Consider the following 24966-nt stretch of genomic DNA (forward strand, 5'->3'; position numbering starts at 1 on the left):
ACATTAGTCTCTCTCGTACATACCTACATCACATATTTCTATATGGGCTACCGGGGCGTGTCCCAATCAAATTGAAACGCAGGTTTGAATGAGGCGATGCAGTAAAGTAGGTAAGGGTCATATTTCTCACTCCACGGCATCGGTTTAAGCTCCCACCTGGGAGTTGAAATGTTTTTTTTTTTCATCCATTGCATATTTCTACATACTTACATTACACGGGTTAGGAGATTTTAGAGATTACCTAAGTAAAAATTATCCCCTACGATATCCATATATCAATTCTGCTCTGTTTATTTTTGTCTATTAAGTAGCTATACAAGTATTTTTGGCAACGAATATAGATAGATTAATTTACTAAAATTAAATCGAGAGCATAGTGGCAACGTTTGACTGAGCGGTGAGGATGAGTGGGTTGGTCGGGCCGCGGGGTCAGAGAGGCCGGACGCTTGACTCCGTCTCTTGGGGTTCGTCCGTTGGGTCGTTGTTGTTCTGCTCGTCGCGGCTCAACACGAAAACTGGCTCTACGTTTTCATCTGCACTGTCGAAACTGGAATATTAAAAAGTTCAAATTAATCCTGTATTCAATGATCAAGTTGGAGCTGGAAAGTGGCCATATAATCAGTAAATAACAAGTAACAGCACAATCTCTCAGTTCCAGTCAAAATCATATCTTCGATTTTATTATAAAAAATATTATAACTTACTTGTAACGAGGCACCTCGCCTCTCATAGAGCAAATGGCGTTTGTGAGAGCCTTAACGTAATTTTTGGCAAGAGTTAAGGTTTCTATTTTGGATAGGCTTCTGTTGTCTTTCTTCACGTGCGGAATTACCCGCCGCAGGTCCTGAAAATAAATACTCAGTTGATTATGACGTTCATTTTTATTATCACGCAAATACAAAACTTATTAGTTGAACTAGCTTGCTGTGACATTATTCATCATCATCATATCAACATTTTATCCCACACCGCTGTGCATTGGTCCAATTATGACACTACGAAGTAGGTATTAAGCGGTTTTTGACGCTTTAGCTAATACGTAATTATAATGAATGCCCATACCTACGCACAAAATTTATGCAAGATACTTAGAAAAGTACAAATAAATATTACATTAGTCTCGGCTCGAAAATCTTATGTTTTACTACATACCGATCTAAACAAAATAACCATCCGCACTCTTCTAATCACATAATGCCTTTGTCTACTTGCCTCGAAAGCTCGGTTGAGTGAATGCATGCGCATGCGTTCCCGTTCATTGCTCTCCAACCGGCGTAGATTCCGTTCCCGGGCGGAGATGCCGCATCGCCGGCGGCGGCCGGTGCCGGAGCCAGCTGAAGTGCCGGATGAGGAGGAGCCGGCCGCCGCCCGCCGCGTGCGGCAGCCCCGACGGACCACCACCTCATCGCTGCCGCTTCCGCTGTCGTAAAATTCTGAAATTAAAAAAAGTACTTGTCACCTAAGACACCATAATTTCTAAGTTTTCGCATTTGGGCAAAGCCTAAAAGTCAGCAACAGCTTCTTCCCAAAAAAACCACAACGCCGCTGGACTTGGGTGTCACCAAATGGGCAAACCAAAAACGAGATCGATTTCGTACTTACTACAAACAATGACATAATAAGTAATACAGGAATTTTAAATAAAATTCAATTTAACTCAGACCACAGACCTATTCGAACCACCTTAAAATTTAATTTCAAAATAAACCGCAAAAGCATATTCTCAAGACGACACAAAAAACTAGACAGAGCCACACTAACAGCCAACTATGATCAGTATAATTTGGAACTGCAAAACAAATTTAGCACATTGAACTTAGACGTCGACGATACAGAAACTCAATATGACAACATTTTGAAAGCAGTTCAATCCGCGAATAGTAAAATCAAGACCATCCAAAAGAAACGCACTGTATTGTCGACTGCCACAAAGAATTTAATAAAAGAGCGGACTAGTTTCGAAATAGGCTCTGCTGAGTACCGTGCAATAGACAGGAAGACTAAACGAAGCATCCGGACCGACCTTCGCAACCACAACACTAATCTAGTCGCAACAGCACTTATCAATAACAGATCACTTAGAACCGCAAAAAATGGAATAACGAAAGGCAAATCATGGATCACCAGCCTAGAGGATGAAAACGGTCAAAAGCATAGTGACAGGAGCAAAATTATGGACATCTGCACACAATTCTATTCATCCCTATATTCGGATCCATCCAACGCAAATAGCACACCAGAGTATTACTGCGCTGAAACTATCTCTCCCATCACAAGCGAGGAAGTGGGTAAAGCCATGTCCACGATGAAGTTCGACAAAAGCCCTGGAGTGGACGGGATTAGCACGGAAGAACTAGTTTTCGGAAAGACCAACCTTTCACTTCCCCTCACCAAATTATTCAACAACATCTTAAAAACAGGAAAATTCCCCCAAAAACTGCTTCATTCTAATATGATACTCTTGTACAAGAAAGGCGATAAGTTCGACATAGGCAACTATCGACCTATCAGTCTGGTGTCTCATATTTATAAAATATTTATTAAAGTCATCGAGTGTCGCATTGCTGGGCAACTCGATCGACATCAACCCCCCGAACAGGCTGGCTTTCGTCCCGGATTTTCCACCACCGACCACCTCCACACACTCAACCAAATCATTGAAAAGCATAATGAATTTAAGATCCCCCTGTATTTAGCATTTGTTGATTACAGAAAAGCATTTGATAGCATAACCCATTCTGCCATAGTAACCGCACTAATAAATCAAAATATTCATCCCACCTATATAAACTTAATCAAAAATATATACAGCAATAGCACCGCCGATATAAAACTTCAGTACTCCGGTCCGTCGTTCCCTATACAACGAGGTGTTAAACAGGGTGATCCGCTGTCTCCTAAACTATTCACAAGCACCCTCGAAGAAGTTTTCAAGAGCCTGGCGGTTTCCTGGGAGGCTAAGGGAATAGTCGTCGGTGACAGAAGGCTATCAAATCTTCGTTTCGCCGACGACATTGTTCTCTTTGCCCCTTCTGCAGCAGAACTACAGCAAATGCTCCAAGATCTGAGCAACGCAAGCCTTCAGGTTGGACTTCAAATGAATCGCGCAAAGACTCAAGTGATGACCAATAGCAAGGAACGTAGTAGTGTCGAGGTGGACGGGCAGATCATACACTATGTTGACGAGTACATCTACTTGGGCCAGCTAGTCTCTTTCAGTAACAGGCAAGACAAGGAAGTTGAGCGCCGTGTTCAAAATGCCTGGAAGAGCTACTGGTCCATGAAGGAGCTGATGAAGGGCGACCTTCCTATGTCACTGAAGCGCAAACTCGTTGACATATGTATTCTGCCTGTTCTAACCTACGGCGCTCAAACTTGGTCACTCACAGAGATTCAGAAGTCCAAACTGAAGGTTTGCCAACGCGCCATGGAGCGCAGTATTCTAGGTGTTAAACTAACTGATCACATAAGAAACACCACGCTGCGCTTCAAAACCCGCATTGCTGACGTAGGCGAGAAAACCGCTAGGCTCAAATGGGACTGGGCCGGTCACGTCTACCGCATGCATCCGGAGAGGTGGGCTAGCTTAGCCACCAAGTGGATGCCGGTAGAGGGACGTGGCCGCGGCAGGCCCAAACGGAGATGGCGAGATGACCTGGACAGCTTCCTGAACAACTGGCCGGAGGAAGCACCAAATCGGGACTCGTGGAAATTAAGGGGAGAGGCCTTTGCCCAGCAGTGGGACACTGAAATAGGCTAGGATTTTATGCTGCATACAAATTTCTCTGTTCACCAAACAACTTTACGAGTAGGTACCTACTATGTATGTACATAGTTACATAGGTACCTATAGGAATTTTAGGGGTGTTTTAAGGCACTATATTTTTCATTTGAATCTCGAAAGGTCTTATTTTAACCTACCGAATATGCGAGAGTTAATCAGGCACATTTATAACCCTCCTTCTATTCAGTGACAAAAATGCGGGTGATTGAAAATACAATACATAATTATGTATGTACCTACTCAGTGTAGGAGTTTTACTGTTTAGTCTTTACCTTTACCTACCTACCAACTAACTTGAAGAGATAAGTTCGCTTTTGTCCACATATATCTCCCGTTAAACCTTCGTTATATACCCATGGAGATAAAAGATTATTCTCCGGTCCGTGGTACTTAGGTCTGTGTAAATATATACCACGCTTTATGAGAAGTGTGACGAAGTTGATATAATTTTCGTCGTAACGAATCGATAAAATATCTGCTACTTACATAGTTTATCAGTGTTTAATTGTTCGAGCGCACGCCACCGTACAAAAACGGAACGTACTTAATCGTTGCATACGAATATGTAATGACTTAATTAGCAACAAACTTGATAATGCATTTGACCTACTCGTAAAATATTTTTTTCGGTTGTTTTGGTTTCACTTTTACAGTTCAGATTATGATACTAGCTACTTATCTAATACCTACTTAGGTGCAATGTGACTGTAAGTATCTATTTTTTAATCGGCTTCTACCTGCCACTACTGGAGCGTATTGTTACTAAAGGTCGGTATTACGATGACAATATATAGGTAGCATTACTACATTTTATTTAAAAACATCATTAGTGTGTTTACCTACTACACAACATTCAACATATAATAAGTATATCTTATCTATCAGCATATCTACCTATTCCCTTTTTTATAATTCTGCAATCTCAGAGCAAGTATATCATAGCCATAGCCCCGGGATATTTAACAATTATATATAACCGGAGACCAGAATTATACTGGTCCTACTCTGACCAAATAGCAGGTAAGTAATGCGTAAACTAATCTGGCTGTCGTCATAAAACCTTTTTCTACGTCACGACGTCCTCACTAGGTACAAAAATGACGTCCGTATATTGATGATAAGAAGTAGATTAATTGGTAGGATAGTGTTTATTAGTACCTAGCTAGACCAATCAAGTCATTACTTACCTAGACCCATTGGTCTAGGTCCTTTATTCCGACACCATAGCGAAAATACTATCTATACATTATTACTACTAGTAAATAAAGGTAATTGAATATAATTCGCGTTAGACCCGTCTATAATGTGAGTTAATAAGTATTACTACTAGAGTTTTGGATATTAAATAGAGTAGAAAGTAGATGTAGGTAATAATATTGTGCTTTATTGTTGCTCAACGGTGTAAAGTCTACACCTTATAAATATTATATTCAGTTTATTAGCTTGAATACATTTTAATAATTTCCTCTAACTTTAGAAAAACTATCGCGTTTGGCATAGGTATCGGTGACGTCAGGGTCAATTATTTTCGCTCTACATTAAGATTTCAGCGGACTAAGCACGCCAAGAAATGTTCCTCCGTGTTCAAGCAAGCACGAAACAGTCTGGCAATCATGGCATTCAGCAGATCACTTTCTTAAGCAAATCGTGCAACGAGCAAGATGTTCTACAAAACTTTGCATTACGTGACACGACTGCACGCTTGATAAACCTTTTGCGTAAGAGCACGAGTGCAGACTAATCGATTTAGTACGCACTGCTATGGGTGGTTTTCGTAATATCCTTATCTACTTCGTGCCGTTCGACTCCTATAGAGATATTAAAATGTTGATTTTAAACATTTATTAGCTTTACATGCAACGATTTATATTGGAATTGCTCAAGTGCTAGAAACTGAGTCTGATGTAAGTATCTATATGTGATTTATATAGAGCTATGAAAAATATCGTGCGCGAGGAAAAGCACCCACGAGATGGTCTGATGCTGTGAATACTTAGGGTGGTTGTGGCGGCGTCATGCATTGCGTGACCAAAATAGCTTATGACCGCACACAAGGGGAGGAGCAAACATGGCGATCCTTAGCAATGAGGGACCGAGGAAGGAGATGATAAAAACCGGGCAAGTGCGAGTCGGACTCGCGCACGAAGGGTTCCGTACCATAATGCAAAAAAAGGCAAAAAAAACGGTCACCCATCAAATACTGACCCCGCCCGACGTTGCTTAACTTCGGTCAAAAATCACGTTTGTTGTATGGGAGCCCCACTTAAATCTTTATTTTATTCTGTTTTTAGTATTTGCTGTTATACCGGCAACAGAAATACATCATCTGTGAAAATTTCAACTGTCTAGCTATCACGGTTCGTGAGATACAGCCTGGTGACAGACGGACGGACGGACGGACAGCAGAGCGGCTACCGCGAAAACCGAAATTCGTAAATTGCGGGGATCTTTCTCTTTTACTCCAATGAAGGCGTAATTAGAGTGACAGAGAAAAATCCCCGCAATTTGCGTACTTCGATTTTCGCGGTTATATTATAGCCCTGAGTCTTAGTAATAGGGTCCCGTTTTACCCTTTGGGTACGGAACCCTAAAAAATCACAAAACGGATGTAAAATATCCACTGACTTTGCCAGTTTACAAATTTTGGTATCTACCTTAATACCTATCCAGACATTGTGTTTGAAAAAAAAGCATAGAAGCAAAACTTATGACGAATTGGTGATTAAACTTCTGAAAAACAAGCATGATAATACCCGTTAAAAATTAAGCTCAAAATGTAACAATTACCTAGAAAAAGTACTTACTTACATACAATATTTTTATTACCGTGTTGCTGAGATTCAATTGACGAGTAGCATATTACTCATATTAGGTACCCTAGGTACAAAGGTCCACACAGTTATTTAAAGGATTTATACTGAATACGTACTCACCACCAGCTTGTTCGATCTTCATGTCAGCTAAGTCGGGTTTGTTCTCATAATACTCGGAGGTTTCGTCTTCATAACACGTCATCTGCACCGGCGACTCGGCCTCGGAACCGCCGCCCTCCGCTGCGCTGGCCCATTGGGGCATTTTGAGATCTGGAAAGACAATTTCAAACTAATTAGTGGATTCGTACCTAATGTAAATACGACACTACCGGCCACTCCGATAACATATAGAATTTACAAAATCTTACACTTTTGTGTTTTCATTTGCCTTATGCTAAAAGTAATAAATAAACGTATTAAGGGCTTTAAGGGGATGCAGAAAAATTTTACACACACGAAAACTTATGTAGGTAAGCTAACCTTGCTTAACCAGAAGTAAGGTTTCAATATCCGTAACCGTCGGGCATAAATAGAAGAATCAATTATTATGTTTATGCTTGTATAATAGTGCATGTCCTATTTAAAAAGAGTAGGTACTTCAGAGATTATTAACCTTAAAGTAAAAATGGTATTCAATTCAATGTGAGTTGAGTTAATAAAGCTACTTAAATCAAATATGTAATATAAATATAGTGCAATGAAATTCACATCTAACATATATACTTATACCTAATTGAAAAACTTTGTTTCACCATTATTGTTTCAAGATTATATTATACCTACAAACACTTAAATGAACAATTCGATAACCATTAGCGTGACCAATACTTACTCGTAAATAAATAAGTAGCGCATTTAATCAACTTTAGTTTTATGATTTATTCCATAGCAACTAAAATGCAGGTATTACTTTTATTACGATATAATATAATTTTATTTGATCTTATGTTACTAAGGTGCATATTCATTGATTATCGTTTCGCGCGTTCACATGCAACTTTCAAGACAATTGGTTCGCTAGACTAGGGGATAGAGACATTCTTACACTATAGTTATTTGTTTTACAAGGGGGTAAAGTTGTTTAACACCTCGTGCTAATAACGTTAAACTAGAGTTAAACAAACTTTGCTCCCAATTGAAACAAATAATGTTATTATGTAAATACTAGCTTCATGATGACGATGATTGATAAAAACTACCTTTATGTCCATTCTCGGGGCCTAAACTGTCACCATATAAAAAATTTGTCCATTTTCAGCGGTTTTAAGCGTGAAGAGAACGGAACAGACATATAATATTAGTATGGATTTATAAAAAAAAACATCACTTTAAAAGTCAATTCTATCAGATAATATGAGCACGCGTGTTCAACTCAAAATTTGCAACAAATTCCTTTGCCACACATGTTGATTAAATGCAACTTTATTGTCAGTTTCTGAAGTAGGTACAAAAAGAGCCTTTACGAGCTGGTGTGGTGAAAAATATAATAGGTAATATTACTACTTATACTTGGGTACTAATGCCGTAAGTACCTACATAGAAGCTAACTTGGATCCACCTAAAAACCTGGGGATCTACTTTTGTAAGAAATGCCCTTGAAGTATTTAAAGTATGGTTTTTGTTCAAAATTGACATGATTTACCTGTAATAAAGCTGCTCAATATGGCAATAACATAAAATTGGCACGCGCCAAAAAGGTATGTTACATTCCTTTACTTGGATATAAAAACGCATACAGTCAGAATTCATAGTTCTACAAAAAATAGTGTTTTTTACAACCTACTCGTATAGGTAGGTACAGTCAAGGAATTTAAATTCCGACCCATTTCGTACTTTGTCACAGTGACAATCAATATGAAAGCCGCTAGAGACCTCATACGGTTGTCACTGTGACAAAGTACGAAATGGGTCGGAATTTAAATTCCTTGACTGTACCTAGGTAGACCTAAGTATATTATACAGTGGTACATACTGTATAGACTGATTTATAATTCAAGGAGGAAGTACTACTAAAGGCGACTGCTAATATACTAACATCCTATAAACCGATGATAAAAATATGGTTTTAAAGTACTTATTTTCAGTTTTTCAGAGCTTTCAGGTCTTTTTTCTATCTTCGACTCTAACGAACTTTTCGTAGTAAATTTTCTATCACCCTGTAAGAGAAATATTTTGTATAACTAAAATCGACGGAGATTTACAAATCCTAAAAAAACAACACATTGCCTTTGCATTCAGTCTAAATATAAAATTTCAATGAATATAGCAGATATATCAGTCGGTAAGGTACTGGTACTGATAGTTAACAGAGGCTGCGCGGGGAGGGTGTCTGGCGCCAGGCGAATTGACGGCGCCTCGGCGGCGGTGTCCGCCGTGCCGCTAATGACACGCTTCGGGACTCTCATACCTACCATGTATCAAACGACTGCGTATATTTTATTGGATTAAAATTTAGAAAAACATATTTACATTTTCGAAGCTAACCGCTACTGGTGAGTAGTGTGACTTTCTTGTGGCAGGGATACTACCCAAGCCTATAAATATATGATTAGGTAATATTAGGTATATTGATTAAATGATTATAGTTGCTAGTCTGGTAATGCACCGTCTCGTCTCTTCCAAATAATAGTGATGCGTCTGTAGGTAGATACGTGAACCTACTATTCACTCCAATAATCTAACAAAATAAATGCTTACTTTGCTGTGCCAGTGCAACCGAAATCACTGTAGAACATTATGTCGGCGCGAGTGCCACGTCACGCGTGCTACGCAACACGCTACGGTGCTACGAAAATGCTACGATTCCAGGTTCCAATTCCAGGAGGCCGATTCTGATTTTATTAATTTGTTACGGGATTCATCTTGTTTTGACACTACATGAATCGCCAAGACGATCGTCGATCGTTAAAGTCGTACCAAAACAGGTCACTTCCGAAACGTATTTACTAATATAAGTATGAAATTAAAAAAAAAGATACAAAAAAACAACAGATTATATTATAAAAATATAATGTAAATAATGCTACGAGTACATAATTATTTAAGTTAAAGTTAAAATATTTGAATTACAAACAATTTAAAAGTTTACCTTTAGTACCATATTTAGTCTTTTTGTTTTTACTCATTTATTGTATAATAGGTAGGTGTTATAAAATGAATATTAAACTGAAATTAACTATAGCTAACAAAAGCAGACAGGCAGCGTTCCCGCGCTGGATTGGTATGGCCAATCTTTGGGCGAGAAAGCTGCCTGCGCGAGGGTCAACTGTTGCCTACCTTATAGCTCCTCTGCACAATGGGCCAACGCCGGCCACTCCAAGGGACGCAGCCATGCGGTAGAATGAGATTGAAATATCACTTGCTCCCTCTAACGCATAAATGCGTCCCTTGGAGTGGCCGGCGTTGGCCCATCGTGTAGAGGAGCTTTTAGGCGTTTGCTGAGGGTCTTGTGGAGCCCCTGAGCCGCCTACCCCACGGACCTAGTCTTTTATAAAGTGAAAATTAGGTATTTGTTATTCTATGTAAGTAGGTCACTCGATAAGTTTGAGATGCTCGAAATTCAAAAATGTAACGCACCTGAATTATATGTTTTTAAAAAGCAAATTTATTTAAAAATAGAACACAAGTTGCCGATTCGCTCCAATTTAAATAATTAGTCCAAGCCCGAGATAGCTCGAGGCATTTAGTGTTCCGTACGGCTACCATCAGTTTGGCATTGACATAAACGATATCGTGAACGTAATTAACGTACTTCCTATAGGTATATATCTTTCGCACTAATATGTCAATGTCAGTACGAGCGAGATGCATAGAAAGTAAATTACGTTCACGCCCACGGTAGCGTTTATGTCAATGCCAAACTGATGGTAGCCGTACCGCTCGCATCGTTACATTTTACAGAGGTTGTTTGCCTGTTTTTAGGATACCGTATTCAACTACACACACAGAACAATAGTACAAAGTGTCTAAGTGCGAAGGCCGAAGGCCGAGCTTTAGCAAAATGTCATCGCTTTAGCATAGAGCAATAGTACAAGTGTCTAAATGTGAAGGCCAAAGGCCGACCTCCGTGTAGCCCGAAGGCCCGAAGCGTCCAGGATGTCAGTGCTTTAACACAGAACAATAGTACAAGTGTCTAAATGCGAAAGCCGAAGGCCGAGCTCCGCGTAGGGCCGAAGGCCCGAAGCGTCCAGGCTGTCAGTTCTGTGTTTAACCACAGACATCTTGCAGGCTTCGGGCCTTCGGCCCTACGCGGAGCTCGGCCTCCGGCCGTCGCATTTAGACACTTGTATTAATTACCTGTGTTTAGAACTGACCTCCTGGATGCTTCGGTCTTTCGGCCCAATGCGACTTCAGCCTTTGGATCTTGCGACTTAGACACTTGTACTTAAAAATACTTGGAAAAGTTACGGGAGGCGCGCGTCTGTCGGACGCTTCGGATCTTCGAATCGCTCCTTCGGCCTTTGCATTTAGTTAGATTCTTGTACTGTTGCTTTGTGTTTGAATACCGAAGTCGAGCATCTCGCGAATGCTTGATGTAGTATAATAATTTGTTAGAGTAAGGCCAAGCGCGCACCACGATTTTTTGTCCTGCGATAATTTTGTCGCAGAAATGCAACGTATGTGTTTATATGTTAGTGCGCGCATATGCGACAAAAAAATCGCAGAGATTTTAAAATTGTGATTTGTCACATTTTTCCGCGATTGTCGCAAAGTGAATTGCAGCATGCGGAGTTGTATGGCCCCGCGCGCACTATGATAATAAAATCGCACCCCGGCCGGACCTCAGTCGGCATTTCGCTCTCCAAACCCCAACATCCCAGCACCTGCATCTCCAATGGAGTCTCAAAATGAGACGCTAGATGTTGACCATTTAAGTAATTATGGAAATAGACGGGGATCACCTTTGTGTTATAAATGCTCAAAGTCATACAGCAATCGCATATTAAAGACACGTTACATGACAAGCGACTGGTACGAAATCCATGTTGAGAATGAACAAATCGTCGACTTTTTCATCGCAGTGCGCGCAGTTAATTTTCTGCGATATATTACAGCGCGATTCTAAAATCGTGTCGCAAAAATTAAAATCGTGGTGCGTGCTTGGCCTATAATACCTTAAATGTATACTCCTTCAATTTGAATTTAGAACTCATTATTTTTTTTAATTTGATTTTATTTCTAGTTCTATGCCATATATACAATAGACTTTAATATTATTTAGAACTGCTAAAAAACAAGATCGGCTTACTTTAAATATTTCGTCAATTTTACCTTTGTTTCTAAAAACTGTGATATTTAACTGTCATATACTATTAATGTCTTCCAAAATTATTTACTCGTAACAGGACGGAGGGGCTACCGCGAAAACCGATATTCGCAATTTGCGGGGATCTTTCTCTTTTACTCCAATGAAGGCGTAATTAGAGTGACAGAGAAAAATGCTCGCAATTTGCGAACTTCTATTTTCGCGGTTATAGCCCTGAATCTTGTTGCTCACCGATCCGTTCAAAAATATACATAAGTACCTACTGAATATAATTAATAGATATTATAATTATAGAATTAATACAGAAATGTAATGGTACTTAATGAAAAGGAATATTGTGTATATTGTTTCGACGAATCAGATACTCTCAATAAAATCTATACATGAGGCCAAAGCTGTTCATAAATATTAAATGACTTTATTATCTCTATACGCCTTACTAACTCTATGTGTCCTATTGTGAAAAAAAAACACAACGACAGTCAAGAACGGAATTCTTAATTTGAATTTTTCAGATTTGTGAGATGCCTATAGTCCATTGGTTGGAAAGCCCGTTCGAAATTTAAACTTATTTGTAATATAATAAGGTCGTATTTTGTAGATCTCTCTCATACTTATAGTAGGTTATTGAGATAAAATTAAATATCCCACAAAAATAAGCAAGCAGAATTAAACTTTGTGTCAAAGACATAAGTCATAAATTTCAATGCCAAAGTTTTAACTAAGGATGTTTCTCGCTAATGCCTAATATGAATTGACCAGTGTAAGCATCAGTTAGCTAGCCCTAAGCAACCAAAGGTCAAGCTGCAGTTGAAAAACTAATAAAGATAAAGTTAAGCTGATAATTTTCCCGCCGTCTCCATGCTTCTTTAAGTTGGGTATTGACTGGTCAGCTGCCTGTTAGCTATAGTTTTCGCGAAAATCGCCAGGACAGAGATGAAAATTTTTGTATGAAAACTTGCAACTTTAAATGCATTTTTTGACCAAACTATTGCAGTCTAAAATGAAGTCAAAATCAGTCCATCGACTCAATTTTTTGCAAGCTTTCTAATGGTACCCCACACGATTCTTACAAATGAAAAAAGTTTCAGCCTACCCCTCTCAACCCCCTAAATTTCCCCCTTTAATACGAAATAAGCAGTTTTGACTTATTTACAATATGAGTGGTGGTAATTGCTATAACTGTTCCAAATTTTAGGTATCTATGTCAAACGGTCTCTGAGAAAAACGTATTTAACTGATTTGCAAGACCGAAGTGATCCCATAAGTGTTCCGTAAACAAAGTTTTGTACGGAACACTAAAAATGAATATGTTACAGTCATTTTTCCAAAACGGTTCCCGTGTTTTTTCTTTGAAACGATGGAGCTTAACCGCGAACATTTGCGTGCTATGATATTTTATGATTTTAAATTTGGTTTATCTGAACAATTGTGTTTGCAACGATTGCGTTAAGCGTTAGGAGATCCTGCTCCTTCACGGGCAACAGTTTTTAGATGGTTCAACGAATTTAAAAGGGGTAAACCAGCCTCGAAGATGACCACCGAAGTGGTCGCCCGCAAACAGCAGTAACTGCAGAAAACGTGTGGACTACTGAAATGTTGGTGCGAGAATCTTCTATTCGAGGATTATATTAACGCTCCCCGAATTGACCGCTAGGATCTTCTCTATGTCCTTGTATATGTTATTCGTGGAGATCCACGAATAACATACAAGGACATAGAGAAGATCCTAGCGGTCAATTCGGGGAGCGTTAATATAATCCTACATCAATATCTTGGAGTGAGGAAGCTCTGTTGTCGTTAGATCCCGCGTTTGCTCTAACAAACTGATGAAATTGCGATTTCTGCCCTATCGGATCAAGACTGGCAAAAATGTTTTTAAGTTGGTTTAGAAGATGAATGGAACTTTGAATATAGAATGATAGAGTATTTTGAATAATTTTTAAGAAAAAAAAACCGACTTCTATGGGGGCCGGTGAAAGATTATTGTAGATGGTACACTATGTAGAAAAGGAGGTAAAACCACCCACTTTTCTACTAGCATTTCGCTTCTGTAAGGGTCGTAGTTCTAGCCTAACCTAACCCACTTTTCTGATAGCAGTTCAGTTCGGTGAGGATCGCAGTTCAAACCTAACCTAACCCACTTAACGGCCCATGCGGTGCGGTGTACGGGGGTTTAAGCGGGAGGGGCTAGTAAGATTGGCATCATCATACTTATATACTTACACATTTTATGGTAGGTAATCATAGTGGTTTATTTAGTTAAGGTATCCTAGTGGTTTTCCGGGTCAAGGTCCGGGTCCGAGTCTGGGTCTGAGTCCGGGTCCGAGTCCGGGTCCGAGTCCGGGTCCGAGCCCGGGTTCGAGTCCAGGTCCGGGTCCGAGTCCGAACCGGATCCGGGTATGAGTCCGGTTCTGGGTCCGAGTCCGGGACCCAGTCCAAGTCAAAATCGAAATTCGTAATCACCAAATGTGTACTATGCGTTATTGAAGAGTTCTATTCTGGTCATCATCAGCAGTTCCATTTCATCAAATGCGACAGTTTTTAATGTAAATGCTTGATTTTATGATGAAAATACAAAAAAATCTATGCGTATGCCTTTAATATTTGAGGAGTTCCCTCGATTCCTTATGCATCCCATCATCAGAACTCGAGCTTGACAAAAATGTGGCTTAAAAACTTAACTTGCTTAACAAACATAACGAAGAGGAAAAATCGCCAAACGTGAACTATGCGTCGTTGAAGAGTTCTGTTCTGATCATCATCAGCAGTTCCACTTCATCAAATGCGACAGTTTTTAATGAAAATGCTTAATTTTCTGATGTAAATACAAAAATCTCTATACGCATGCCTTTAATATTTGAGGAGTTCCCTCGATTCCTTATGGATCCCATCATCAGAACTCGAGCTTGACAAAAATGTGCATTAAAAACTTAACTTGCTTAACAAACATAACGAAGAGGAAAAATCTCGAAACGTGAACTATGCGTCGTTGAAGAGTTCTGTTCTGATCATCATCAGCAGTTCCACTTCATTAAATGCGACAGTTTTTAATGAAAATGCTTAATTTTCTGATGTAAATACAAAAATCTCTATACGCATGCCTTTAAGATTTGAGGAGTTCTCTCGATACCTCATGGATCCCATCATCAGAACTCGTGCTTGACAAAAATGTGCATTAAAAACTGAACTTGCTTAACAAACATAACGAAGAGGACAAATCGCCAACCGTGAACTATGCGTCGTTGAGGAGTTCCGTTCTGATCATCATCAGCAGTTCCACTTCATCAAATGTCACTCTTTTGGATGTATATGCTTGATTTGATGATAAAAACCCAAAAATCACTATATGTGTGCCTTTAAGATTTGAGGAGTTCCCTCGATTCCTCATGGAACCCATCATCAGAACTGGGTTTTGACAGAAACGGGACCAATCTGTATGCATATACATTCAATCAAAAAAATAATTTTCAAAATCGGTCCAGTAATGACGGAGATATGGAGTAACAAACATAAAAAATAAAAAAAATAAAAATAATAAAAATAAAAAACATACAACCGAATTGATAACCTCCTCCTTTGGGATTTGGAAGTCGGTTAAAAAATGAAATATAAATAGTGCTAATATCTTGAATAGTTATTCTGTATCTTAAATTTATCGAGTGACCTACGTATGATTCGGTTAAATTGTGTTCTAATGTATGGGAAAGACAAACTAATTATAGCCAGCCTTTTATGAATGTAGTATGATACCTTAGGGTATGGAGCTTTACGCACACTAGCGTCCCTCCCCGTCCCCCTGACGCAACCCCCCCTTTTAGCACGAAATATGTCCCAGATTACGGTTTTTTTTTTGTTTTTGAGAAAAGTATTAGAGTTAGGAAAAAAGTGTCAAGGTAAGAAATAATCCTTAATAAATTTTAAACAAAAAAGGTTATATACAACTTTTTGGTAAGACTCACCATATTCATGCATTAACTTGTTGAAGTTCAATATAAGTTAGTACGTGATAGTACTGAAATAAAACTAATATGGAGAATAAGCTTGCAAGCTTATTCTCAGTGAAGATTTCTTTCTGTACTGTCACGTACTATGTTATACTGAACTTCAACAAGTTTATCAACGGTTAAATTTTGTCGAAGTTCATCTAGCTATAACATCAATATGGTGCGTCGTATCAAAAAAATGAATATAACCTTTTTCGTTTCGAATTTAATAGGGAACATTTCTTTCATTGACACTTTTTTCCTATATTGTATACTTTCCCCAAAAAACAAAAAAAACTCTCAACCGGGACATATTTATGCTGAAAGGGGGGGTTGCGTCAGGGGGAGGGGACGGGACGCTAGTGTGCGTAAAGCACCATATCCAAAGGTATCATACTACATTCATAGAATGCTGGCTATAATTAGTTTTTCAAAAAACACAATTTGACCGAATCAGTAGTTGTGTTTAAAACTTCATTGATATGAAGAACAGAACCAAACTTTACACTTGAATATAATAGAAGTTACATAAGCGCCAATCTCAGTGGCATTAATTAATTCGCAATTAAAAGTTGAATATGTAAATGTAATGTACCTAATATGCAGATTGTATCCGGAATATCCGGATTACCTACACCGCTGTCTGGTTGTTAATCAAAATACCTACCGAGCGCACCACCTTGTAGGCCAATTCGAACGTAAACTGACATTAGAATGATATCGAATGATGTCATTTAGTTATCGTGCGTCTTAGATGCGTGCGAACAATTACGAGCGAAATGCACGATAACTAGATAAATGCGGGGTAAATGATATAATTTGGAGGACATTCTGATGTTACGTACCTAATGTTCGTTCGAATTGCGCAAACTATGTTACTAATGGCTGCGGGAACTTGCGAATCCGAACCCGCCATTTTGAAACATTTCCGAATAAAACTAAGTCGACAACAATTCCATAAGTGTATAGTTACATTACTCATTAGATATCAACCCCGCTCGCTCTTATAGTTTTCAAATTAAAGAAGAGGACAACCGGATAACCAGGATAACGAAAGCATTTTGCCTAAGCGGAGGCGCTTCGCTGGCCGTTAAATAGCCGACCAGAAAATACAATTGTTGTTATACTACGACTCTATGTGTGTATTATTATACAATAGATACGAGTATATGTTATACATATAGATACTATGTAATCTATAGAAATGCCAGGCATCGATATTGACATAGTATTGAAAACTGTTTTTCTGTACCTATAGATAATAATGGAATTTATTAACTTGAAGCCCGCGCGGGAAAAATGCGCCCGTCTTTTCAAATCATTATATACTTATTTTGTAAATTTAACAAAAACAGACAGCCAGACCAGACTAATCATCACTAAGTACACCTTATGAAATAAAGTCCCTCGCCGCGACTGTCTGTTTGTTACGCGAACATACGCGATAAACTCAAAAACTACTGAATGGATTTTTATGCGGTTATCAATACAGTATCCTTAGGAAGGTTTAGGTGACGTATAGCTTGTTAACCCGTGCGTGCCGGGGCGGGTCGCTAGTATATCATAAACTGCAAAAGTCATAAACTTGGGTAACCTAATCCTATATCCCATTCGCGCATGTATTCAACAATTGCCAGTATTTAAACCACATTGAGCCTGAATATTTGTTGGATACCTATCGTGATTGATCTTGTTATGAACCTTGAAGTTATTCCTATTTGATAGGTTATAAATGTTTCTTGAGCTGTACCATTATAAGTTGAGAAGACAGACTGTTCATTACAACTATTGTTAAAACGCAACTATTTACACGCGTCTTCGGCCATCATTGTTTAAAATCAAATAAAATGCTTGCGTCACTCGATTCGATCGAACACCTGATTTAAAGTTTTAAAAAAGTTAATCATTTTTTGATGATTCTAAATAATTTTTTGTTAAAGAAACCTTTAAGTGAGCGTTATTAATGCAAACAAGTCGTCACTTTAAACTTACTATCTTAATAAAATGCAAGGATCATACGCTTGGCATTTGGTTGACATTTAACGGTAACGATGACGTTTGGTAGGTATAGGCAAGCACGTCATCAAGGCAGCGCAGGCGCGGTCCGCGACGGACGCTGGGTATGCTTCCAAGCGCCACGAGCATTGGACTCAAAGCAACCAGTATAAAATATGACTTCGGGATTTATAACAACTATATCGGATCATTCTTTCCTACGCTGCTTTGATGGTAAAGGCTCGCCAGCGGTCGGTAAGCCAAGGAAATAACAGTACTGGTCTCTCGATGTCGACCTTCAAGAACTGGCCCAGACACTTTCACCTTGCTTACCATTCTTAGCCCACTTACGGTAATCACTTCCATTGTTGCACTAACTCCGCTAGAGCATTGCATAAGAAATAAAACAGAATTATAATTTGCCACAATGCATATCTAGAGTTTCTTATCAGAAGCCTCGTATGTGATGACCCGATACCTGTTCGCTGAATGAACTTCAACCGACAATGACCTACTAAGTTGAATTTATTTATAGTTTGCACCCATCATAATCAATATGTTTGTTAGTGTAATAGTGCTCATAAAGTTTGATGCATAAACTACTAAATAGCATGTAAGTAGATTTTTGTTTTTCATAATAACCATCGTGTTATCGCATGTCTATTTACAGCATGTTTAAGTCTTTCATCAACATTGTCTTTTCAAAACAAACACTTTTATTTTACCTATACCGTTAAATGATTTACACATTTAGACTTACATAGGTACTTAGCATTAAGGAAGTTTGAAACAAATTACCCTTTATTAGGTGTTCAAAGATTGTATAGGAGTGTAATCAAAAGTAGTCTTACAACGTAAGCAAATAATGCGATAATTTAAAAAAGAAATCAAGTAGCCACCCGTTACTAAGTTAGGTAATGTACGTAACGTAGGTACGCGTCGATATGCAAGAACGTGTATGAATTTGTGTTTAAATTTAAGTCCACGCAAGCTGTTTTGAATGTAGCATTTATTAAACGAAACGTATCAGCTGGCTAAACATTAAACAATTCAAGTAATGCTAGTGATACGAGTATATATTGTTTTGCTGTCATTTGTTTCAAGGTTGCTACGCTTTTATAAAATGAAACAATAAATAAATAGTAATTAGAAAGGTTTTCTGTCATATTAGCGAAAAGACGTTGCGACTGCGTTAAATTTCCCCAATTAGGCGATCCTCGGCCACCCTCATCAAGCGCACTCTTTTTTAACCCTTATTCGAAGACACGTAGGTCTACCTTGTACTTCCAAGGCCGAGTCCTCAGGAACCACTCTGCGTTTACCGATGCTATTGTTTATAGGTAGCTAACGAAGGTTACGAAGGGAAATGTCACTTCTGTGATTTATGTTACTGTGATATTGCGATCATTATTTCATAATCGCTTCGTTGGTTTACGGTAATAATCGACGCCGATGCCGTAACAAAATGATGACGTCGACGAAAATGCAAGTCGTCTCATTCGAAAATAAATGCAATTAAAATTAGTGTGCATTAAGTCTTTGAGTAAGAAAACGTAACGAAAAGTGAGCACAAACATATATATAATATGAATTAACACATGCGACGTGAAAGTCAATGTATATATATATGTATATATATATATATAACAATCTAAGTAAAGGATGTCGTTTGGAAGGATCATGTAAGACGTAATGATAATAAAACGTAAGTGTGGGAAACGAACGTCGATAAAGAGGCCCGGCCGCCAGAGGCAGTTATGGCAGTTGATCTGAGGCTACAACAACGCCGAAAGTGAAGGTACTTTCGCTATTAGAGGCAGAGCTATTAGCTACCATTTCCGTAGCTCCGCGGAGCGTCTATTTGCTACTGTTTTTTTTTTTATAACGCCCCAGAACAGACCGAAACTTTCTTTGAATATTAAAGATTAAGAAGCACCTAATCAAATTGTAGTTACGAGTATGAGTACCCTTTACTAAGCTTATTGCGCAGTTCAAAATAGTTTATTAAACCTTTCTTTGGGTTCCTCTTTAAATAGTTAAGTTATTAAAAAATACCACGTAGTAATGTACTTCGTAGGTACCTTCGTGGTAGGAACTTTGTCCTCAACTCATAAATTAAAAGCATATAGGGTAGGTTACACATACTGTAGGATGCAATTTATAACAAAATTATAATATTTACCTCAATATTGGATAAAAACTAATTGTTTTTACGGTGTGATCGACGGTATTACCTTGGTAAGAAAATTAATCAATATTCATATTTGTTATTGATATACTTATTTGGTCAATGTTGTTTCATAAATATTATTATAATTATTTTCAGTAACAAAATTAAAGGCACTGAGATGACAATGTATTTAAACAACAACAAATATTGCAATCCTGTTTTCCATTGTTCCAATGATAAAGGAAAAGAGTACGTAATATACTTTTGATAGCAATTTTATTGGTTCGATGATATGAATGATTAAGTAAGTAAATTAAAATAAATTTATGACTAGATATGCCCATATCCAGATTAAGATATATATTTTCTAGGTTTTTTAGTCGCAACTACTGGTTTGAAAGAAGTTTTTGGCAATAATACAATTTTTGGTACAAACTTTTCTCGCTGACTGTACTTTTCGTACCACAGGGAACTAATACTCATCGAGACAATTATAAAAACCCCAAACACAATTAGGTTGCGTTGTTTCATCACAGAGTTACTATGGCCGTCTCCTATCTCCACCAGAGATCAGCTCGATGGTACCACAATATTTCATTGTCACACGACTTACATAAATAGGTAGGTAGGTATGCAAATTTTCAGCTCAATCGGAAATTAAGAAGTGGGTCAAATTTAGCTTCCAAGATTTGACTCTCAATAACTAATAGTTTATTAGTAGGTAATAAACTTACATACTAACAGGGCAAGTTAAATAAAAGCTTGTAAAAAGATGTATTCTGAATGGCTGGTATATTCAAGATCACCCTTAATCTCATCTTTAGCACTTTATTTTCGAAACTACCGAACGTTCCGGAAGTAATTCCCGAAATAAGTAGGTACTTCACATTATCTATTACGTTACACTTAAGTGTTATATGGACTAATGTTTTGATAGAGTGGATATATCGTGGTCAGATCATAGATTTTTAACTTTTCATTGAATGCTATTTTAGAATTGTGAGCTGCTATTTTAGAACTGTTGGAGTTTACGCTCTTATTAACGCCGCTCCAATATTATTGCGGCGCTATGCGACGTAAGCGCCAGCCGTCATAAGGTACCTTCTTCCATGGAATGTCACGATTGATCACTTCATGGTATGGTTAGCGTAGGTTTGATTATTTTCACGATGAGGCCAACTGATCATTTCATGAAAATCAATTCAATTCTTAGATCTCGCGGCGCCACTCCAAATATGTATACCTATATGAGTATTTACTTATTTTATGCCCGACAAGATAAATGTTTAGGTTAGGTGAATTAAAACCTACAGAAAAATACGATCTGTTACGTGATTGCCAACTTTTTAATTTTGCCTACATTTCGAAGAGTTAGTATAACTGTGTTCATTTTGACTACTTTTCAACTCCTCTATACTGACATAAGTAAGTAGTTACATTACGCCATCTTTACCATTTGGCCAACTTTTAACCTTCCTCATATGATTTGATTATTTTTGCCGAATAATAAACTTGTCCATATATTTTTTTCTCACATTGCAATATTATTGTACAGGCCATAACAAACGTGTTATACATATAGGTAATTAATAAATTAGGTAACATTGATTTAAAAACATGCTTACAAAGGCTGTCTAAAGTTCGATTATTCAATAAGTTTTAAAGTTTATTAACTTTTTAAGACACAAATATAACATACAGATAAATATGTTATTTTATTTAGCAGAAGAAATATAATATGTATTTTATGTTTTATTGGTAAATAAATAAACGTCAATAAATATAATTTTGTCATTTCACTTTTATCTACGACTGTCCATAGATTTACAAACAGAGACTGTTAATGGGTCAATTTAATAACATTGGCAAATAAGGAAAAATAAAGTTAAATGATTTAAAGTTGGCGAAATGTAACTATCAGTATAGATGAGTTGAAAAGTAGCCAAAATGAACATACTTAAGTATACTAACGCTTCGAAATGTAGGCAAAATTAAAAAGTTGGCAATCACGTAACAGATCAAAATACCTTACGAGAAATTTTCTAATAAATAAAAAGTTTTAGCTATTTTTATATTATTATATTTCGTGTAGTGTTTTTACTGAAAGTTTAAATCTCTTTGCAGGTAGGTGTGTATTAGAATCAAGCTATGCAAGTATGCAAGCAATAATGATGCTGGATGGTTAAATAGTAGTATTTAAGTATCTACTCGAAAACTCGGCAATTAATAGAAAAAAGGCATAAATGTGTTCATATACAATTACCTACTTACATTTGTAGGTAAATTTATAACTGATGATAGAAATTCTTTCTGTTAGGGAAATTTTATAGTTAAATTATCGGCGGGAAGCCTATAGTAATTAATTTAATTATATTTTTAGTACTGAAACTTCAGCTATGCCTACAATGGCCGCATGTATAAAAGAATAGAGTGAGGCATTTCCACAAGTCGTAAAATATTGATCATCATATTAGCCCTTTATCGCCCACTGCTGAGCATAGGCCTCTCTTCTAGTACGCCACTTGTCAAAATATTGATAGCAAAAAGTAACGTAAAAGTTAATTATTAGTTTACAATATATTTGTTTATTAAAATATACTACAGATTCAAGAATAAACTTTTCAGAGATAACTACATATAATATATTGATTATATTTATTTTGGTACAGTTAGGACAAATTATAGTAAATAAGATTAAAGCCGACCACTGACTAACAGCTCGCCGGACGATATCGGCCTGTCAGTTATAGAACAAAAATTTGACAGTTAAGAAGAAGAAGAAGTTCCGAACAATTGCGGGGATTTTTCTCTGTCCCTCTAATTACGCCTTCATTGGAGTAAACGAGAAAGATCCCCGCAATTTGCGAATTTCGGTTTTCGCGGTAGCCGCTCTGACCGACCGATATCGTCCGGCGGACTGTTAGTCAGTGGTCGGCTTAAAATACCTGCTTTTAATTTCATTCTCTATCACGAGTTTGATAAGTGGTACACGACTTTTTCATATAAATCGTATTGTTGTATTTAACGTTGTTGTGGCATTAGCACCTATAGGTATCCGATTGAAAAAAGGGTTCAGTTTTAAGTTAGTTTGCCCTTTTGTGCTGAATGTTTACAAAAACTCAAATGTAATACCTTAATCCGGACAACCCTAAAACTAATAAATCTCACCCCTGAATATTCTATGATTTTTCGATAGGTAAGTATCTAAAATGTTAATTAGCTAATTAAATAGGTACAGTGCCGTGTGGTGCCGGCATCAGAAAAGAATAGCACCACCCCATCTCGTCCCGTGGGTGTCGTATACGGCGACTAAGGGAAAACTGGCGACAGATATGCATATGAGCAAGGCTCGCCCGTATCCTTAGCGGGGTCCTTGCTCACAAGAGCTGTGCGCGCTGCACATCGAAAAAAAAAAGCTACTAGGTACAAAAAACCAAAAAAACAATGCGGCATTATGAAGGTCGGTACGGTAGTAACAAGTCGGTTAATAACTTAATATCTGGAGTGTTTTAAGAAAACTGAGAGCTTGTTATCCAAGGTTCTTTATTAACCCCTTACCACCGCATACAGACAGAGCCATATATGGCGGATATGATATTCGACTCTATTGACAGCTATTAAAGTTCAAATTTAAATAAATATTTTTTATATGGCAGTAAGGGGTTAAGTTAATTTTATTAGCAAGTAGGTATTACGCTTGTATTTCCTACAAGTAATCTACATGAACCGGGTACCTAATATTTTCATATCATCCTAAGCCGTCGACGTTGTCCCCAATAACTGCTAAATTTCCCTATTTTAAGTAAAATAATATTTTCTGTTCTGACCAAATAAGAACTTACTATAGTAGTAAGTAGTACAGTCACCTGCAATAATATGTTACTTTTCGAAGGCCGCAAAAATGTGACACGCTCTTATGGCTCTAGAAATAAGATCGTGTCATATATCTTTGCAGCCTTCGTTGTGTAACATATTATTGCAAGTGGCTGTACTACTACTACTAATACTAAACCTAATTAACAACGAAAGTGGTTTTATAATAAACGGTTGTTAAGGAAAAAACAACTTTAGAAAATATAAACAATTATGAATCATTAAGTTGCTTTTGTTTGGTACGAATCGGGTAAATCTAATATTTACGGCAAGGATGAAATAATAATTTAGATATTGGAAACTTTTTGAGTGCCCTAAATGCAACTCGAAGTTATCCGACGGGTAGTCACGTAATTTAACAACAAAGAGTGAACCTTTCACTTAGTGCTCCAAACTGACACGTATTAATTTTGAGTCTGATTACCAGTAAAACTTACCTCGGGACGTAGCTGAAATCAGCTTAAGGGCGCACTTCACTGGTTAGAATCACAATGTTATCATAATTGGGACCGGTCGGGGATCTGGAGCGAAAGTGACAGTTCCGCGCGGGCACGGTTTGCGAATTTAAATCAAGTAAAAGTGTTGATATGGAGCCAGCGGCTGAGGCGTTGCGCGACCGCCACGCGCCTCTGAGTGGAGTGGAGTGGAGACTGGCGAGCGGCGCGAGGCTCGGGCGCCGGCGGCCGCGGCCGCGGGCGCGCGCACTGCAGCGGTAGAGGCAGAGGCGTTTGCGCTCCTCACGGGCACTCTTAAAAGCTAAGCTAAGACCGGGGCAGCAAAGGCTCGCCCCTGTAAAGTCCGTTCTTCTCATGCTCTTTAAGGACATCAAGAGTCTTAAAGCCTATTGAAGGGAACCGGAAGCCCTACTTCCCCAAGGTAGGAAGAGTCCTAGACCTCCTACGGCGCGATTCGGGAAATGAATATGATATTAACTTGATACAATACAGTAAAACATGTGACGTCTTACGGTAAAAGGAACCTTATGGCGGTTGGCGCTTACGCTATTATTAACGCCGCTCCAATATTATTGCGGCGCTCTGCTACGTAAGCGCCAACCGCCATGAGGTACCTTTTGCCGG

The 24966-nt window shown here is 38.1% G+C and overlaps 2 protein-coding genes across 2 annotated transcripts in view; one reads left to right on the top strand and one right to left on the bottom strand.

Moving 5' to 3' along the window:
* On the bottom strand, nucleotides 1-24563 carry LOC134667319 (protein dimmed). Its single transcript, XM_063524665.1, has 5 exons — nucleotides 24325-24563; nucleotides 6718-6867; nucleotides 1213-1433; nucleotides 705-844; nucleotides 1-547 (listed from the first exon to the last, which is right to left on the bottom strand). Exons 2-5 carry the CDS (start codon nucleotides 6857-6859, stop codon nucleotides 430-432), a joined length of 621 nt encoding a protein of 206 aa, XP_063380735.1. The 5' UTR covers nucleotides 6860-6867; nucleotides 24325-24563; the 3' UTR covers nucleotides 1-429.
* The window catches only part of LOC134667309 (ubiquitin carboxyl-terminal hydrolase 4), a 358087-nt gene that overhangs the window by 218910 nt on the left and 114211 nt on the right, over nucleotides 1-24966 (top strand). The gene's annotated exons all lie outside the window — the stretch shown is intronic.

This window comes from Cydia fagiglandana, chromosome 9 (genome assembly GCF_963556715.1).
Source record: "Cydia fagiglandana chromosome 9, ilCydFagi1.1, whole genome shotgun sequence".
NCBI lineage: Eukaryota > Metazoa > Arthropoda > Insecta > Lepidoptera > Tortricidae > Cydia > Cydia fagiglandana.

Excerpts from the sequence above, each read along its gene's own strand:
- LOC134667319 (XM_063524665.1), bottom strand. The coding sequence starts at position 6,859 with ATGCCCCAATGGGCCAGCGCAGCGGAGGGCGGCGGTTCCGAGGCCGAG. Across the intron at positions 1,434-6,717 it reads GAAGATCGAACAAGCTGGTG|AATTTTACGACAGCGGAAGC; the intron begins GTGAGTACGTAT and ends TTTTAATTTCAG. Across the intron at positions 845-1,212 it reads CACTCAACCGAGCTTTCGAG|GACCTGCGGCGGGTAATTCC; the intron begins GCAAGTAGACAA and ends ATTTATTTTCAG.